The sequence below is a fragment of the Brachionichthys hirsutus genome, chromosome 14 (assembly GCF_040956055.1).
Source record: "Brachionichthys hirsutus isolate HB-005 chromosome 14, CSIRO-AGI_Bhir_v1, whole genome shotgun sequence".
Classification (NCBI taxonomy): Eukaryota; Metazoa; Chordata; class Actinopteri; order Lophiiformes; family Brachionichthyidae; genus Brachionichthys; species Brachionichthys hirsutus.
Genome location: NC_090910.1, coordinates 12,452,659 through 12,470,090, shown reverse-complemented (window position 1 = coordinate 12,470,090; position 17,432 = coordinate 12,452,659). Strand labels below are relative to the sequence as shown.

General features: G+C 54.3%; 1 protein-coding gene across 1 annotated transcript in view; it reads right to left on the bottom strand.

Moving 5' to 3' along the window:
• Positions 1-830: 830 nt before the first annotated feature.
• lama1 (laminin, alpha 1) overlaps positions 831-17,432 on the bottom strand; it is a 16,771-nt gene continuing 169 nt past the window's right edge. Inside the window, exons 2-62 of the mRNA XM_068748296.1 lie at positions 17,367-17,418; positions 17,100-17,290; positions 16,835-17,014; positions 16,679-16,768; positions 16,480-16,597; positions 16,154-16,332; positions 15,966-16,059; positions 15,271-15,428; positions 15,053-15,193; positions 14,812-14,970; positions 14,632-14,733; positions 14,340-14,554; positions 14,161-14,272; positions 13,958-14,068; positions 13,749-13,876; positions 13,577-13,663; positions 13,288-13,499; positions 12,972-13,078; positions 12,700-12,880; positions 12,489-12,625; positions 11,280-11,513; positions 11,068-11,211; positions 10,759-10,938; positions 10,496-10,681; positions 10,298-10,425; positions 10,105-10,228; positions 9,522-9,662; positions 9,310-9,428; positions 9,097-9,186; positions 8,824-9,017; positions 8,581-8,723; positions 8,378-8,476; positions 8,193-8,304; positions 7,951-8,107; positions 7,661-7,871; positions 6,998-7,114; positions 6,758-6,921; positions 6,573-6,690; positions 6,382-6,484; positions 6,118-6,234; positions 5,865-6,047; positions 5,630-5,784; positions 5,086-5,229; positions 4,822-4,955; positions 4,598-4,751; positions 4,388-4,512; positions 4,160-4,310; positions 3,945-4,089; positions 3,718-3,859; positions 3,533-3,647; positions 3,286-3,426; positions 3,060-3,211; positions 2,789-2,983; positions 2,529-2,712; positions 2,329-2,435; positions 2,049-2,238; positions 1,821-1,970; positions 1,601-1,751; positions 1,402-1,535; positions 1,074-1,287; positions 831-985 (exon numbers count right to left, since the gene is read on the bottom strand). Of these exons, the coding sequence (XP_068604397.1) occupies positions 831-985; positions 1,074-1,287; positions 1,402-1,535; positions 1,601-1,751; positions 1,821-1,970; positions 2,049-2,238; positions 2,329-2,435; positions 2,529-2,712; positions 2,789-2,983; positions 3,060-3,211; positions 3,286-3,426; positions 3,533-3,647; positions 3,718-3,859; positions 3,945-4,089; positions 4,160-4,310; positions 4,388-4,512; positions 4,598-4,751; positions 4,822-4,955; positions 5,086-5,229; positions 5,630-5,784; positions 5,865-6,047; positions 6,118-6,234; positions 6,382-6,484; positions 6,573-6,690; positions 6,758-6,921; positions 6,998-7,114; positions 7,661-7,871; positions 7,951-8,107; positions 8,193-8,304; positions 8,378-8,476; positions 8,581-8,723; positions 8,824-9,017; positions 9,097-9,186; positions 9,310-9,428; positions 9,522-9,662; positions 10,105-10,228; positions 10,298-10,425; positions 10,496-10,681; positions 10,759-10,938; positions 11,068-11,211; positions 11,280-11,513; positions 12,489-12,625; positions 12,700-12,880; positions 12,972-13,078; positions 13,288-13,499; positions 13,577-13,663; positions 13,749-13,876; positions 13,958-14,068; positions 14,161-14,272; positions 14,340-14,554; positions 14,632-14,733; positions 14,812-14,970; positions 15,053-15,193; positions 15,271-15,428; positions 15,966-16,059; positions 16,154-16,332; positions 16,480-16,597; positions 16,679-16,768; positions 16,835-17,014; positions 17,100-17,290; positions 17,367-17,418 (8,856 nt within the window). The remainder of the gene's footprint in view (positions 986-1,073; positions 1,288-1,401; positions 1,536-1,600; positions 1,752-1,820; positions 1,971-2,048; positions 2,239-2,328; positions 2,436-2,528; positions 2,713-2,788; positions 2,984-3,059; positions 3,212-3,285; positions 3,427-3,532; positions 3,648-3,717; positions 3,860-3,944; positions 4,090-4,159; positions 4,311-4,387; positions 4,513-4,597; positions 4,752-4,821; positions 4,956-5,085; positions 5,230-5,629; positions 5,785-5,864; positions 6,048-6,117; positions 6,235-6,381; positions 6,485-6,572; positions 6,691-6,757; positions 6,922-6,997; positions 7,115-7,660; positions 7,872-7,950; positions 8,108-8,192; positions 8,305-8,377; positions 8,477-8,580; positions 8,724-8,823; positions 9,018-9,096; positions 9,187-9,309; positions 9,429-9,521; positions 9,663-10,104; positions 10,229-10,297; positions 10,426-10,495; positions 10,682-10,758; positions 10,939-11,067; positions 11,212-11,279; positions 11,514-12,488; positions 12,626-12,699; positions 12,881-12,971; positions 13,079-13,287; positions 13,500-13,576; positions 13,664-13,748; positions 13,877-13,957; positions 14,069-14,160; positions 14,273-14,339; positions 14,555-14,631; positions 14,734-14,811; positions 14,971-15,052; positions 15,194-15,270; positions 15,429-15,965; positions 16,060-16,153; positions 16,333-16,479; positions 16,598-16,678; positions 16,769-16,834; positions 17,015-17,099; positions 17,291-17,366; positions 17,419-17,432) is intronic.

Sequence of the window (17,432 nt, the reverse complement as noted above, 5' to 3'; positions counted from 1 at the left end):
TTTTAAATACTGACCACTCCCCCTGAAATATATTACAGACTGACCACTCCTCCTGGTGTCATATTACAGACTGTAGTCACCCCAGGACATGATAGAATCACAGCCACTGGTTTTAGATTAGCCTGACCACGCCCCCTGGTGTCATATTCCATAAATCCTGTTTTTTCTCTTTATGACTAAATCAAACATGGAAATATCTTTGCCCACTAACCGCAAATAAATAATGAACCAAATAACTCGACCTTGTCTCTGTCAAAAGGAGAATGTTGACTTTCTTTATTAGCGATGCTGCGTTGGGAGGCGGAGTTATGTGGTCATCACTTTTAATACAGCTTTGATAGTTCTGGCCTGACGGTGGCGCTGTGGAGGATGATCGATCGGTAACTCTGACATCACATGACGTCACGCGATGATGCGGCGCGTGAACCGAGGCGCTTCGTGGTGAGTCAAGACGTGCCGTGATTAACTTCCTGTTGTCACCAGGAAGTTAGCTAGTCAAACTAGCATTGTTCAGCTTGTTATGATCAATTGTTTTACCTTAAAAGTCTTCATGTGAAATGCTTCTTATTGATCACATATTGATGACAGCAAGTGTTTTTATTGGAACAGTGTGAATTGTGTACCTCTGAAGAGGAGCAATGCATTCTGGGATGGTAAAAACTCATTGAATTCTCAGATTAATTCTGAAACAATCGTTTTTTTAAAATGTGATATTTATTGATTCAGATAAAGATCAATGTTGCAAACGAAGAATGGAATGTTTTAACAACCGTTAGCCTCTGAAAGTTTCCATCTGATCTGTGGACCAATCACAGCCGGTCTGGACATTGCTAGGCGACAGGACAGGAATTAGGAACGACGCCTGACATGGTGTGGGCGGAGCTGAGGTCCAAAAAGTCTCTCAGGTGAGACTTAATGAGCTGCAGATTCCTCAGACACCCTCTGAACCTGGAGCTGGTCGACAGGCAGTTCTGCTTAACACCGGCTGAGCGGGGAGAGAGACAGGTGAAGGTCGACAGGTCAACGTCAGGCAGAAATACACATGTCATACAGACGGGGGCGTTGTTGCTCACCTGGATAGCCCCCCAGGTAAACGGGGTTGTTGGTCTCAGCAGAGGTGGACTGTGGGTACGGGTTCGGTGTGGCGTAACTCCGCCCATCTACGCTCATTGTCAGGATGTGTTTGGTTTTTCTGGCCAGGAGGCGGTGCCACCGTCCATCGCACAGCATCTGACCAATCGAACGCACCGACACTCGCCCCGCCCCGTTATTCACGTTGAACACCGCCTGTAAGAAAAATGGCCGTCGGTGTGATGCTCGAATGAGGTGCTGTAGCGGCTAGTGGCAGCTAGCGGCAGCTAGCAGCTAGCAGCTAGCACGTTGGAGTTGCTCTCTACTCACCTGTCCGTTGATCATCTCCAATCCAATGGCGTCAACTTTAGCGCTGCTGATTCCCAGAATCACTCCTTCTGATTGGCTCGTTCGGAACTCCAGGGACACGGACACGTCGGAGCCGACCTTGTAGCCGTCGCGCACTGAACAGACGCCGCGGTTAGTACTCTGATCGTTGCTGCCGGAGCTTGATTCGCACGCCACTCACTGAGGACGGCGTATCCGCTGCCGTTGTGGTAACTTCCTGCCTGGTCGTTGGTGAAACAGGAAGTCACGTGGTGCCGCGAGGCCGGCTTGGACAGGTCCAGCGCCGCTCCGTTGACGCTGACGGAACGAACGCAGCCTGGAAAACTGCTGACCTGGAGAGAAGAGCGGCGCAGGTGACCACATGACTCACTGCTGAGCCAATCAGAGGCAGGGAAGCCTACGTTGATCCTTCTGCTGGCGCGGGCGTGCGGCAGGCCTCCCACGTAGAGCGTGTCGTCGATGTCCAGCTGGTTTCCTTTGACCGGCGCGCGGTCGGGAGGGGAACCGTCAACCGCCAGTGCCAGCGACCGGCGGCCGAGCTCACAGCTCACCTGGGACAAACGGAAGCACGCGGTCGGTCTGAGTCCGCCACCCTCGGCGCCAGAGTCGGGCCGTGACGCAGGACTCACGGCGTGCCACTCTCCGTCGTTCACGGCGACAGACGAGGTGACGGAGGCGGGGCCTTTCCCCAGGTCGGCTGACATCATCAGCTTCCCGCCCATGAGTCTGAGGACGGTGAAGTCCATCTGCTTGGCGTCGGACAGGAGGAGGATCATCCCGTCCAGAGCTCGGCTCCGAAGCGACAGCTTCACCGACAAGCTGGGCGGGAGTCGACACACGACACGTCAGGTATGTTCCATGTAGCTCCGCCCACACCTGGCTTAAACCCCCATCGGCGTGGAGACGCACCTTCTTCTGACGGTGTTGGGGCTGATGACGAAGGTCATGTGACTATGTTTGGACAAACCGAACTGCGCCGCTGACGGCAGGAAGGTGGGCTCCGTGTCTGACACGCACTGCGTTACACGCAGATCAATAATCGATAATCAGTGTCCGATAGATGAGACGGAAGAGCAACTGTGAGCGATTACAAAGGAATGGAAGGTTACCGTTAGCGACCCTGGCGTCAGGGCACTCAGGTGTGTGGGTGGCACCAAAGGTAAGTGGGCGGGGTCATGGGTTGGATCTAAATCCTGGTCATCGGGAAGCACCGCCCCACCAACTCGCTCCTCCAAAAGGCAGCTGTCGAGCTCCACCCCTTCATATCGAATAGCTCTTGATAGGTCGACAAGCCTGAAGGAAGCAGCCAATCGAAAGAGTTTATCAATAATTTGTGGTCAGTAATATATGCGTGTGGGGCAGGACTTACGCTCCTCCCACCACCAGGTGTTGGACGCAGCCCCTGAACGATCTGGACACATTCTGTAATCTGATTGGCAGACGAGATCCCTCCCGTGATGGCAGTCCACCAATGAAGAAAGAGGCTGGCGATAAAGCGGCAAATCCGCCCGGCAACAGAAAAGCAGACTTCCTGTGCTGCTCATCCACCTGCACAGACATCGACCTGAGAGAGAGACAGGTTAATTCATCAGCCAGGTGAGACAGGCGAGGCCGATGTCTGTCGCCATGGCGACACCTACTTCCTGTTGATGGTGAGTATTACAGAGTGTTTTTTTCCATCGCTGAAGGATCCTTCACGAGGTTTTATCACCGTCAATGTTCGAGTAGCCCCGCCCACTTCACCAAGTTCCGCCTCCACCGCGCCTGAGATCAGGTGGACAGACAGGAAGCGCTGCGCGTGCACAGAAAAGGCCGTTACACGATGACGACGAGCCGCCATGCACAGGTGAGTCTGTCTGAGTTCACCTGGTCACCGCTGAGGGCAGCCAAGAGGACTCCTGATTGGTTGTTGGTGGAGAACGAAAAGAGAAGCTCCGCCTCCTGACCAAGGGATTGAGGAGCAATCTGTACAAAGCCTCCTGCAAACACCGACACGCTCCGGACCGCCTGGGACGGGTAGCGTGTGATCAGTGAAGGTTATTGATTATTGATTGATCACAGAGGTAGTGAATCCATGCCGGCGTGTGCGTGCACGTGCGCGTGCGTGAATCACCTCGAGCACGCAACCCTTCCGGACCCCGAATGCGTCTCTCAGCAGGTCAAAGTTGGACCGAGCGATCTCTACGTTCTTTATGCAGCCCACATATGACCTGGAGACCACCTGTCGCCTAGCAACCACAACGACAAAACAGTCAGACGGGACCTGTGACATCACTGGGCTCTGACCTGGAGACTCACCTGATTGGTCGAGAGGCGGGAAGTCCTCCGATGTAGATCGGGTCGAGGTCGGAGCGGTTCAGGTCAGAGGCTGTTCCGGGAGACTCCGCCTCCAAGACCTCCTTCACTGATGGTTGGTCGGCTGCCATGATGGACAGGTAACCTGGAGACACAGCAGCAAGTAGCAGCAAGGACAGTATCATTACTACCTAATTCTGCAGTAGCAGTACTCGTACGAGTAGTAGTACCTTTGCGTTTGTTCCTCTGCAGAGTAATCTTGTACCAGACGCCGGAGTTGTACTTCCTGCTTGAGGTCAGGATCAGGGCGCCGGAGCCAAGGTCAAAGGTTAGACGAATGCGCCCCTCCACCAACTCCATGGACAGGAAGTCTCTCTGCGAGACACAGGAAGTGACGTCACGCGCGCGCCGGTCCCTGGTAGGCGACTGAGCGATCGTGTCGTACGGTGTTGTTGGAGGCCAGGTAGAGCAGTAATCCGCCCGGCGACAGCGTTTTAAACAGCAGCACGATGGAGGTGGAGGTCGCCCGCAGAGACTTCTGAACCAATGACAGTCCAGATCCATCGAAGTGGAAGGACGTCTCCTCCGCCTGGGGGCTGAGGGACGGACAGGTAGGAGGAGCCCATCAGCCCGGGTCACATGACTCGAGCTGCACGGCTGATTGGCTGCTCACCTGCTGAAGCAGCCCCCACACGCCCCCTCCCTCCGGTCGTAGTTCCACAGTCCGATGTTCCTCTCGTTGAGCGCCGCTTCGCCGAGGCAGCCCCGGAAGGTGGCGGCCCGCAGCGCCGCCGGGCTCTGACGTCACACACACACGGAGCGTTACCGCCTGTTGGCGCACGCACACACACACACCTGCACAACTGATGTGTGTGTGTGTCACCTGGGTGTGAGCGCCCAGCCCGCCGATGTGGATCACAGAGTTCCTGTCGATGTCCAGGACACGGGCCGGTCCTGATGTCACCGCCGTTACGGCGGCTAACGGACCCGCCTCTGATTCAGGCTGATGGACCGACAGGGAGGTGTGGCTCCCGAACCTGCAAACGTCACATGACGCGGTCCATGATGATGTCATCACAGCGAACACCTGTTCAGGTGCGTATCTACCGTGTGGCGTTGATTCTGGTCCATCTGTTGTTGGTGATGTCCAGTCCAGGGAACTCCAGCCTGGTGCTGCCAGAACCCACGTCCCAGAGCAGGGACACCTTCCCATCATGCATCTCTACAGCCAGGAAGTCCACCTGAGCTCAGACAGACAGTCGTGAGTGTGAGTGTGTGTGTGCGTGTGCAGGTGTGTTTGTGTTTACCTGGTTGCAGATGCAGGTGTGTGTGTGTGTGTGTGTGTGTGCGTGCGTGTGCTGCTGCCGGTACCGTGCTGTTGCTGCCCAGGTAGAAGAGCAGGTTGTCCCGGCTGGACGTCTTCAGGACGAGGCTCAGCGTGTTGAAGTTACTGGACTCCACCTGTGGTCTGTAGGACCGAACGCAGTTCCTGTCCGCCTGCACCGCCACCTTAATCTGATGACATCATCAGTCAGCGTCGGCGCGGCGTCTCTGTACGGCGGTGTGTGTTTCTGACTGTGTCTTTCTGACTGTCTTTCTGACTATGTGTTTCTGACTGTGTCTTTCTGATTGTGTGTTTCTGACTGTGTATTTCTGACTGTGTCTTTCTGACTGTGTTTCTGATTGTGTGTTTCTGACTGTGTTTCTGATTGTGTCTTTCTGACTGTGTGTTTCTGACTGTGTCTTTCTGACTGTGTGTTTCTGACTGTGTGTTTCTGACTGTGTCTTTCTGACTGTGTGTTTCTGACTGTGTTTCTGACTGTGTTTCTGACTGTGTGTTTCTGACTGTGTTTCTGATTGTGTCTTTCTGACTGTGTGTTTCTGATTGTGTGTTTCTGACTGTGTGTTTGTGTACCGAGGCCGCCTGTCTTCTGGCCTGATCGATCAGCTCTCTGACGTCAGACAGATTCCTGCCCAGCGTTTCTCCCAGCATGCTCAGCGGCTTTATCCGGTCCGTGAGCCGCTCTGCACGATGCTCCGCCTCCTCCAGCTTGCGACGCGCCTCATTGGCTGGACACACAGGAAGCGTTGTCTCGTCTTCTGTCGCTGATTTCGTTCTTTCGCTTTATGAACGTGCGCTGCCGACCAACCTGCAGTGTGTGTGTGAGTCGCCAGCTGGTTGGTCTCCCGCGCCGCGCTGTCAGCATCGTCCACCACAGAAGAAGAATCCTGCAGCTGCTGTCTGAGTCTGCGCAGTCGCTGCAGCGCCTCCTGCAGGCTGGCGCCCGCCGCTGCGGTCTGGAGCTGCGCCTCCTGCAGCTGGACGGAGGAACCTGAAGGAGAACAAACAGGAATGCCTCGGCGGATCCTCCCGTTGATGGAGTAGCACGGTGCGGGTCTCACCGCCAGAGAGGCTCTGCAGCGCTCTGATTGGCTCAGGGAGGAGGAGGCTGACGTTGTGGACATGCTCTCTGACCACGCCCAGTCTGGTGGTTACCATGGATACATTTAGCTCGAGGTCTGGACGACAGAGAGACAGGCAAACTTTACTGTTTGTTTGACTTCCTCGCCTAAATCCTCAGACTGATAATGATTACGGTTACCATGGTAACTGGCTAATGATGAATTCAATATGTTTAAATATGGCATGAGCAAAAACAAGCAGACCTTCAGCTGTCTCGTTCATCTGTCGACTCTCTTTTAAAACAGCAGTGCTGATGTTCAGGTTGGCTCCGCCCTCCTCTGACAGCGACTGCTCTGATTGGACAGTCTGAGACACACAGGTTACACATGCATAGGATCATCAACATGTGATGTCATACTCTGCCTCGGCCAATCAGACACAGTTAAACCTTTACCAGGTTGAGAGCGAGTGAGGAGGAGATGTGGGCGGAGCCGATTAGATCTATGATGTCACTGTCGAACTGAACCAATCGACTTCCGTTCTGAGTCACGTTCCACACCGACGACAAAGCGCTAGGCGAAAAGCAGAGTCAGAGCTGTGTGTGAGAGGGCGCACACGCACACACAAAAACACACCTACCTGTGCAGAGAGTGGGCGTGGCTATGCAGCAGATGGGCGTGGCTTTCCGCACGGTAAACATTTTCCAGTGCGTCCGTCATCTTCAGTCCAACAACCAAAGCGTCTACCCGTTTCCTCAGCAGGGGGCGCAACTGGTCCAGCTCCCCGCTGAACACCTCCACCTGCTGCAGGGACACGTCAGCGGTAACAATCGTAATGATCGCTCGGACCGATCGCTTGTATCGATGCCGTGGGTCTTACTGCCGAGGCGTTCGTTAGCTCCTCCGTGGGGCTGACGGTGTCGTCCAGCAGCAGCTGACCGTCCTCCACCTGTCCACCGCTAACCGCTAACGCCACGCTGACGTTCTGATGGAGAGACTGAAGCAGAGGAGGTGAAGAAACATTATCAATCAATAACAGTCCAGTTCTGAAGTGCTGGACATCAGGTGTGGCTGAGTCTGAGTGTGTCTACCTGGTTACAGGTGTGTGTGTGTTTACCTGGTTGCAGGTGTGTGTTTACCTGGTTGTAGGTGTGTGTGTGTGTTTACCTGGTTTTAGGTGTGTGTGTGTTTACCTGGTTGCAGGTGTGTGTGTGTGTTTACCTGGTTTTAGGTGTGTGTGTGTTTACCTGGTTTTAGGTGTGTGTGTTTACCTGGTTTTAGGTGTGTGTGTGTTTACCTGGTTTTAGGTGTGTGTGTGTGTTTACCTGGTTGTAGGTGTGTGTGTGTGTTTACCTGGTTGTAGGTGTGTGTGTGTGTTTACCTGGTTTTAGGTGTGTGTGTGTTTACCTGGTTGCAGGTGTGTGTGTGTTTACCTGGTTGCAGGTGTGTGTGTGTGTGTTTACCTGGTTGCAGGTGTGTGTGTGTTTACCTGGTTGCAGGTGTGTGTGTGTGTGTTTACCTGGTTGCAGGTGTGTGTGTTTACCTGGTAGCGTTCCAGCTGAGTGTGTGCAGCCTCCAGCAAACTCTGTGTTTCTGTGTTTTGTTGTGAAGCATCGCTCAGCTTTGTATTCATCTGTTGGAGCGTTTCCATGCCAACAGTGAGTGACATGGAAAGGGGGCGGAGCTTGTCATCAACCGCCACACTGCTGGACAGGAGGTCACTCTGCAGGGAGTGGATGAGAGACTCTGTAAGACTGCAGAGAGAGAGAGAGAGAGAGATCAGTGAAACGCTACATTTAAAAATGAATAAATTATGAAACACTCAGAACGCACCGGCGCTCCTGATTGGCTGCAGCACTGGCAGCTGTGTGGTTGACAGCTTTGATGGTTTCCAGCATGGACTCCACCTCCTCCAGTAGATGCGTTTGATTGGCTGGACTGAGCTCTTCCTCTGTGGTCTGGTTCAGTTGCAGCGACGCCCCCTGAAGCACTGAACCAATCAGATTTCAGAGATCAGCTCCTCCCCTCCTGCTCACCACGCCACTCGTAACGCTGTTGTTGTTGTTGTTGTTTACCTTTGATGTTGTCTTGAAGGATGGCGATGTTCTTCAGCAGCAGTGCGCCCTGTGAGAGGCTGTCATTGGTGGACACGCCCACTTTCTCCAGGTTATTAGCCAGATGTTGGACCTAGCCAATCAGACGGATTGGTCAGCTGAATATTAACAATAAGAGTAATGAGAACAAGATGAATCACGGATACCTGCTCCAGCACCGCCCCGAGGTCAGAGGTCAAATAATTTAGCTCGTCTTCCACGCTGGACAGACGCAGAGCAGCGGAGGTCTTTGCTGAAAGTCCCGCCTATGCAAACACAAAGGAAGTGACGTGTTACTTTATGCTTAAGTTCACCTCCACACCACCAGGGGGCGGTGTCATACAGCCAAAAACCATTTATGCGTGTTTACCTGGATGTCTCTGGTGTCGTTCTCCAGTGAAACGAGTTGGCGGTACGGTGCCATGGCAACGGCAGTCTTGTTGATAGACAGGAAGTTGTTGTTTATTTTTTCCAGGTCGTCCAATAGAACGCCAGCGCACTCGTCGTCACACGCTGGACATGCAAACACACACACACACACACACACGTAAGCTTTAGCACAATGTGAATAGGGCCGTGTGTGTGTGTGTGTGTGTGTGTGACCTCTACTCACACACACACTCTCCTCCCTGCAGGACGTGCCTCTCGTCACACTGGTCACATGACTGACCTTTGACCCCGGCCTTGCACTCACACTGTCCAGTCGGCGGCTCACACAGCAGGTGCAACGAGCCCCACTCGCTGCAGCTGCAGCGCGAACACGCGCCGCCGGGCAGGGAGGGGTTACCGTAGTAACCAACAGAGCACCTGCAAGAAGGTAGCGCACAGTCAGCGTGATGTCACTTCCTGTCATGGCCACCGTCAGAAGGGCGTTTGATTCCCGTACCTCTCACAGTATCTCCCCCCGTATCCCGTCTGACAGGCGGTGCAGCGGAAGTCACCCGACGGCCCCTCCGACACACAGGTGGCGCTGAAACTGCACAGAGCTCAGGTAAACTCAGGTGTAAGTTCAGGTGTAAGCTCAGGTGCACACTCAGGTGTAAACTCAGGTGCGACCTCCACAACGTGTGATCAATCGTTCTGCTGATCAGAAGGTTACCTGTTCTCCTGCAGGGGGCAGGCACACGGCGAGCAGTCGTTGGCTGAGCCGCTGACGTTCCCATAATACCCCGGGGCACATCGCGAGCAGCTCCGCCCACCGGTGTTATGCCGACACCCCTGTCCAGAAACGAAGCCTTCATTTAACCGGCTTGTTTTAAAGTTAGCATGTGTTAGCGTGCGTCTGCTAGCGTGCGTCTGCTAGCGTGCTACCTGACATTCTCCGGTCTCCGCGTCGCAGCGCTCGCTGTGGTTGCTGCAGCGACATCGAACACACGGACGCACAAACAGCGACTTCTGGTTCCGAGACGACAAACCAGACAAAGGCTGGCGGGAAAATCCAGGAGCGCACTCCTGCAGGTAGACGGGTCAAAGAGAGAGAGACAGGTCAGAGAGAGAGAGACGAGTCAGAGAGAGAGACGGTCAGCGAGAGACGGGTCAGAGAGAGAGACGAGTCAGAGAGAGAGACGGGTCAGAGAGACGGGTCGGAGAGAGACGGGTCAGAGAGAGAGACGGGTCAGAGAGACGGGTCGGAGAGAGACGGGTCAGAGAGAGAGACGAGTCAGAGAGAGAGACGGGTCAGAGAGACGGGTCAGAGAGACGGGTCGGAGACAGACGGGTCAGAGAGAGAGACGGGTCAGAGAGAGACGGGTCAGAGAGAGAGACGGGTCAGAGAGACGGGTCAGAGAGAGAGACGGGTCAGAGAGAGACGGGTCAGAGAGACGGGTCAGAGGGAGAGAGACGGGTCAGAGAGACGGGTCAGAGAGAGACGGGTCAGAGAGACAGGTGTCGTTACCTGACAGGACAATCCGGCATATCCAGGTGGACAAATGCAGGACTCAATCAATCTGGCCCCTCCCCCAGTGACCTCTGACTGCTCCTCGAACTCCACTGCCGTCTCCATGGTGATGTTGGAGATCCTGGATGAAGGGAACATCATCCTGAAGCCCTTGGGCCCCGCCCCCTCCGCAGACGTCCTGTGATCTTACCTGCTCTGCTGCAGTCTGGTCCCGTAGGACGCCTTGACGATGACGTACTCGATGTCCCCGAGGACGGACAGGAAGTCGCCGTGACTCACCGGCTTCTCCGACACGGAGTTAAAGTACTTCCATTTGTGCTGCGACGCAGAAACGCGATAAATTCCACGCCACGCTGCTCCGCTCTCCCACAATGCCCTGCTGCTGTACCTCTGTCATGCTAACGTCATGCTGCGTCGCGATGCCGTTGCCTGGGGCAACCACGTCTGTGTATATCACCAGCTTCCTCAGGGTCCCGCCCCTCACGACGACTTGAGGCTCCTGATTGGACAGCCCTGAGCCGTCCTCCGCGTAAAAGGTGATGACGTAGGACAGGAGGCCGCCGTAGGCCAGAAGCTGTGCGATAAAGTACGCAGTGAAGTACACAACGGGGTACACGACGAATACTCCCGCTAGTCAACAACGACCTTTACCTGGCGACCTTGGAACTGGGGGGGCAGCCTCCAGTAGAGCGGCCCGGCCAGCCGGCTGATGTTGAGCTGTCTGGTGTCCAGCAGCATGTCGCCGCCCTGCTGGTAGACCCCTGAAACTACACCCTGCAGGTTTGACTGACTGACCACTGGTAGCAGGGGGGCGGAGTCAGCCACGGTGATCTACAGAGAGGGGGCGTTTGTTTTGTCATTGTCAGCGAAACGCTCTGTGCTCGACGCCACTCCTCTTTCTTTTGATTGTCAGTACGATGGAACAGCTAACATGTACATCTGTGGTGTACTTGTACTCACGGGTACTCGGTAGAGTCCTCCCTGCTCCTCGCAGTCGGCGCTGAGTCCCGAACAGAAGCACGGCGAGCAGCCGTTCGGGTTCTCAGACGACAGGCCGAACCAACCGGAGACGCACTCCTCACAGCGGCGGCCCGACACGCCCACCTACGACCCAGTTGAGTATTTAAGTCACGCATTAGGCCCCGCCTACATCCACGTGTGTGTCATCGTACCTTGCACACACACTCGCCGCTCCGTGGACAGTCGCACACCTGCAGCGTTGTGTTGCAGAATTTCTCGTCTGTTCCGGCCGTGTCACAGCCGCACGCTGAGCATGCTGGGTAACCAACGTAACCAGGGGCGCACCGGTCACATGACTGACCGGAGAACCCCCCCCGACATGGACACTGCCCATTGGTTAGATCACACTGAAGGGAGGAGCTTCCGGCGTCACTGCAGTTGCACGGCTGCAAATGAACCAGGCTGTTAGACTCAGTGTGTATTTGTACACATCAGTGTGCGATTGTGTGTATTTGTACACATCAGCGTGCGATTGTGTGTATTTGTACACATCAGCGTGCGATTGTGTGTATTTGTACACATCAGCTAGTGATTGTGTGTATTATGTACACATCAGCGTGCGATTGTGTGTATTTGTACACATCAGCGTGCGTTTGTGTGTATTTGTACACATCAGTGTGCGATTGTGTGTATTTGTACACATCAGCGTGCGATTGTGTGTATTTGTACACATCAGCTAGTGATTGTGTGTATTTGTACACATCAGCGTGCGATTGTGTGTATTTGTACACATCAGCGTGCGTTTGTGTGTATTTGTACACATCAGTGTGCGATTGTGTGTATTTGTACACATCAGCGTGCGATTGTGTGTATTTGTACACATCAGCGTGCGATTGTGTGTATTTGTACACGTCAGCTAGTGATTGTGTGTATTTGTACACATTAGTGTGTGATTGTGTGTATTTGTACACATCAGCTAGTGATTGTGTGTATTTGTACACATCAGCGTGCGATTGTGTGTATTTGTACACTACTGTGTGATTATGTGTATTTGTACACATTAGTGTGCGTTTGTGTGTATTTGTACACATTAGTGCGTGATTGTGTGTATTTGTACACATCAGCGTGCGATTGTGTGTATTTGTACACATCAGCGTGCGATTGTGTGTATTTGTACACATCAGCGTGCGATTGTGTGTATTTGTACACATCAGCGTGCGATTGTGTGTATTTGTACACGTCAGCTAGTGATTGTGTGTATTTGTACACATTAGTGTGTGATTGTGTGTATTTGTACACATCAGCGTGCGATTGTGTGTATTTGTACACATTAGTGTGTGATTGTGTGTATTTGTACACATCAGCGTGCGATTGTGTGTATTTGTACACATTAGTGTGTGATTGTGTGTATTTGTACACACCTTACAGCCTGTTTTGGGGTCACGCCCCCAGTAGCCTGTCTCACACCTGTCGCAGGTATCTCCCTCTGTGTGGGCAGGGCAGACGCACTCACCACTCGCCGGGTCACAGTTCCCTCCCGTGTGATCACAGCTGCATGCTGATTGGACCAATCACAGCCAATCAGAGTCCAGAGAGCCAGCCAATCAAATTAAGGCTTCTCTGTTTTACTACCTGTGCAGCCGTTGGCATCCAGACTGTAGTAACCATGGCTACAGCGGTCACACGAAAACCCAGACACGCCCTCCACGCACTGGCACCGCCCCTCCTCATCACATGTCTCAGAGAGAGATCCTGATTGGTTGCAGTTGCAGGCCCGACAGCCTTGACCGCTCTGCAGCCCGAAAAAGCCCGGCTGAAAAAACGAAATAAAACAAAGTCCGGTAGAGTTTAGTTTAGTTTTTCCCACAAAGCGAGAAGCGGCTCGCTTTGACCGCAGGCCTCACCTGGCAGCGGTCGCAGGTGCGTCCCGTCACGTTGTCCCTGCACAAACACTGACCTGTGGTGACATCACACAGGCTGGAGCCGCTGCCGCTGACATCGCAGCCGCACTCTGAGAGGAGAGGGACACGCCCACACACAGTCACGGGGTGAGAGGTCGAGTCTAATCTGGATCAACATTCCTGCTGCTGTGGGTGTGACCCGAACCCTAGCCCCGCCCCTCTCTCAGATTAACTCCTGAACCGGTTGAACTTCCTGTTGAGTTGAGAGAGCCCCGCCCTTACCCGTGATGTCAAATCAGATGCGAGTGTTGCGTCTTACCCCGACAGTCCTTGGCGTGCACAGCGTCTCCATAGCAACCAGTCCGACAGACCTCGCAGTGTTTCCCAGCAGTGTTGCCGAGGCAAAGGAGACACTCCCCGGTGACGACGTCACAATGCCCCGCCTCGCTGACGTTCACGTTACCGTTACACTCGCAGCGGACGCAGGCCCCGCCTACTACCTGTGGTTCGCCATAGAAACCATTGGCACACCTGGAGGCACGGAGAGGCGGGTGTCACGGCGAGCTCGCTGCTCCGGACAGGTGGATCCGTCTGTTGGTCATCCTCACCTCTCACAGTTACTTCCTGTGTGCCCCTCCCGACACTGGTCACATGACACCTGGCCCGACGCCTCCAGCACACAGGTGGGGCTGAAACTGAACACAGCGTCAGATCTCACATCAATAAAGTTTTTTAGAGTCACAAATCGTTTCAGAATAATAAAGTTTTTTTGGTTTGAACCTGTTGGACGGCTCCGTCAGAGGACACGGACACGGGCGACAGTCGTCTGCGGTCCCCTCTGTGGTGTTGCCATAGAAACCAGGAAGACACTGACCACAGTGAGGACCGGTGGTGTTATGGGTACAATCCTGAGAGGCAGACGGGCGTTGGTTCAGTTCCCTATTTCTGATCGATCCCTCATTTTATTGATCACGTTCGTCAGAACTCACCAGACAGTTCCCGTCGATGTCGCACTCGGGGGCGTGGTCGTTACATTCACACCGCATGCAGTTACCGCCGAACAAAGCTCCGCCCACCCTGTAGAAACCTGGGAGGCACGTCTGAAAGTACGCAGGCGGAAGTTACCCTCGGTATCTACCGGTACTACCTGGCCTAAATGTACTCACCGTACAATGAGTACTGCAGTACTGACCTCACACGACGTGCCGCTGTAACCCCACGGACACTCGCACGTCTCCACGGCGACCGCCTGAGCGCCGGCTCCTGAGCTGGACTCGGCGACGTCCAGAGAGACGGAACTGAGACTGAGAGACAGACGGGTCAGAGAGTCGTTTCCTGTCGTCGTTTGTAATCAGATTACTCTGGTCTCACCTGATTGGCCCGTCAGCAGAGGCGTTCAAGTGAACTCTGACTCTTAGCGACGTCACGTCAGCGAGGACCAACAGCAGGTCGTCACGGGCAACGAGGCTGCCGGTCTCATCGTCCAGGAAATGTCCCTCGGCTATCGTCACGGCAACCAATCGCTCGGCCAGCGGAGAGAGGGAGAGGAGGCGAGGAGGCGAGAGTTGGAGAACGCGGCTGTTTCCCTGGAGGTGAGAGATGTAGTTCTTAAAGATGCCATGATTGTAGTTTATGATGATAAATCCGTCTTTTTGGGTCTCACTTCAATGATGATGTCAGAGTGGGCGGGGAGAGAATGGTCTTCATTGTCCAATGGGACGTCGTAAAGCACCGAGTAGTTCAGGACGCCCCCGTAAGACACCAGCTGGGGACAGACGTGGGGACAGGCAGGACTGTCAGAAACACACTGGAGACTTGGGCTAAGAGGGACACCGTTACTGACCTTGTTGCCACGGAAACTCTCAGGCGCCTCCCACATCAGCACCGTTTGGTGAGCGTGAATAGAGGAGGCGTTGCGAGGGATGGGGAGGTCGTTGCCATCGACGACGCGAGGAGCGTGGACGGAAGAAATGGGTCGGAGCGAAGCGTCTTCGTGAAGCAGCTACAAAATATATATTTAAACGTCATTATTGGATGCATAATGACAGCACAGGTGTGTGTCACCGTTCACACAGGTGTGCTACCTGAGCCGTGGACCAGGCGGAGCTCTCGCAGACGTCGGAAACACCGAAGCAGAAGCAGCCGCTGCAGCCGAGCGGGTCGTTCTCCCGCAGGTTGTAGAACCCGGGTTTACACAGATCGCAGCGAGCTCCCATCACGCCGGCCTGAGGGGGAGGGGACAGGTGAGTCCGGCCCGCAGGTGAAGCCCGGCGTCCGCCGTGTGGCGATGTTACCGTGTCACCTTGCAGGTGCAGGGGCTGCAGGGGTCCGTGTTGGTGCTGCCAGATGGGTCACACTCGCACCGGGCACACAGAGGAAAGTCTCTGTAGCCAAACGCACAACGATCGCACCGTCGACCGGTGAATCCCTCCCGACACACACACTGACCTGCAGACACACCTGGACGCACAACAGACACACGACAGACGCACAACAGACACACAACAGACACCGTTAGAATGATGATACAACTATATTTCTGCTGCAGAGGGTGACCCGGTTGTGTGTGATAGTGACCCGGTTGTGTGTGATAGTGACCTGGTTGTGTGTGATAGTGACCCGGTTGTGTGCGATAGTGACCCGGTTGTGTGCGATAGTGACCCGGTTGTGTGCGATAGTGACCCGGTTGTGTGCGATAGTGACCCGGTTGTGTGCGATAGTGACCCGGTTGTGTGCGATAGTGACCCGGTTGTGTGCGATAGTGACCCGGTTGTGTGCGATAGTGACCCGGTTGTGTGCGATAGTGACCCGGTTGTGTGCGATAGTGACCCGGTTGTGTGCGATAGTGACCCGGTTGTGTGCGATAGTGACCCGGTTGTGTGCGATAGTGACCCGGTTGTGTGCGATAGTGACCCGGTTGTGTGCGATAGTGACCCGGTTGTGTGCGATAGTGACCCGGTTGTGTGCGATAGTGACCCGGTTGTGTGTGATAGTGACCTGGTTGTGTGTCGTCTCTGGCACAGACTGAAACCTTTGATCCTCTCGTGTCACATTCACACTCGACGCATGGAGAGTCTGAATATGGAGAAACCTACACACAAGTCAGGGCGACACATGAGACCTGTGATTGGCTGATTATGATTTGTTGTAATTTGTGTAGTATTATTTGCAGTATTTGTCACTACCTCAGCAGGTCTGTAGTATCCAGCGATGCAGGTCTCACAGTTGATGCCAGAAGTGTTTTGTTGACAGTCGATACAGACTCCGCCTCCATTTCGTACGTCATTGGTGTTTAAACTCAAAGAGAGATCAGCGACGGTCTGATTGTAGAAACAGTTCAGGGCTTTGTTGTGGCAGTTACACTCTGAGAGGCAGACAGGTGAGAGGCAAGCAGACAGGTGAGAGGTAGACAGGTGAGAGAGAGACAGGTGAGAGGCAGGCAGGTGTTCTGCGAATACACAAACATATTTATGTGTTCACGTATTTTTTTTTTACACTTTATCTTCCGTACTTTCACACGTGTTTCCCTCTGAGATGGTTCCTGGTTGCCATGGCTGCTGGTGGTAACCGGGGCAACAGTCGTTGCAGCTCTCGCCACAGGTGTTGTGTTCACAGACACACTGCATCTTCTGTTGAAGCACAGACGGAAACAGTTGCTTCACCTGTCTGAGCACTTTCCAGGTGAACAGGTGGAAAGTGTGTGCCGTTACCTTAGTAACGGGGTCCAGCGGGCAGCTCTGGGCGTGGCCATAACAGATGCACATCCCGCCCACAGAGATGTCTTTGATGGAGTAATAGTACTGTTGATGAAACAAATTATTATTAGATACCGAACTGATAGACAGGAACCAATAGTCCTGTCTCACCCTCCGGGTCACGATGGGGTCGATGTCTCGGGGGTCACGGGCGCTCAGGGTCATCAGGTCGGCATTGAGAGTTCTGATCCGCTGAAGCCTCAGTCTGATGTAACGAGCCGAGGTGAAGTTCAGGAGTTCAGAGGTCAGATCTTCAGCTCCGGGTCGGCCATTGATCAGAGAGGTGTGGATCTGGGAGGTCAGGGAGAGATGGAGCGTCAGTCCTTGGGTCTGGACCGGAGTCCTTGGGTCTGGACCGGCTGCCCGGTGGACCCACCTCTCCGTGCTCCAGCGGGTCCAGCTTGGCGTAGTACGACGTACAGATGACCTCTGTGTCTTTCTTGTAGGTCGGGGGTCCGAGTCTCGGTGTGATGTTGTAGCGCACCAGGCACTCAGAGTTACTGAGGGCGTAGTACTGCCAGGGGTCAAAGTTCACGCCGTCCAGGGAGCGCTCCAGGATCCAGTTACCTGGCGGGCGGACAGACAGACGCCGATGATGACTCTGAAACGTTTGAAGCGTGTTGAGGCGGACGGACGACCTCACCTGGACGAGGAGAGTTGGCGGCCTTGATGATGATGTAGGCGACCTGAAAGATCTGGACAGGAGGAC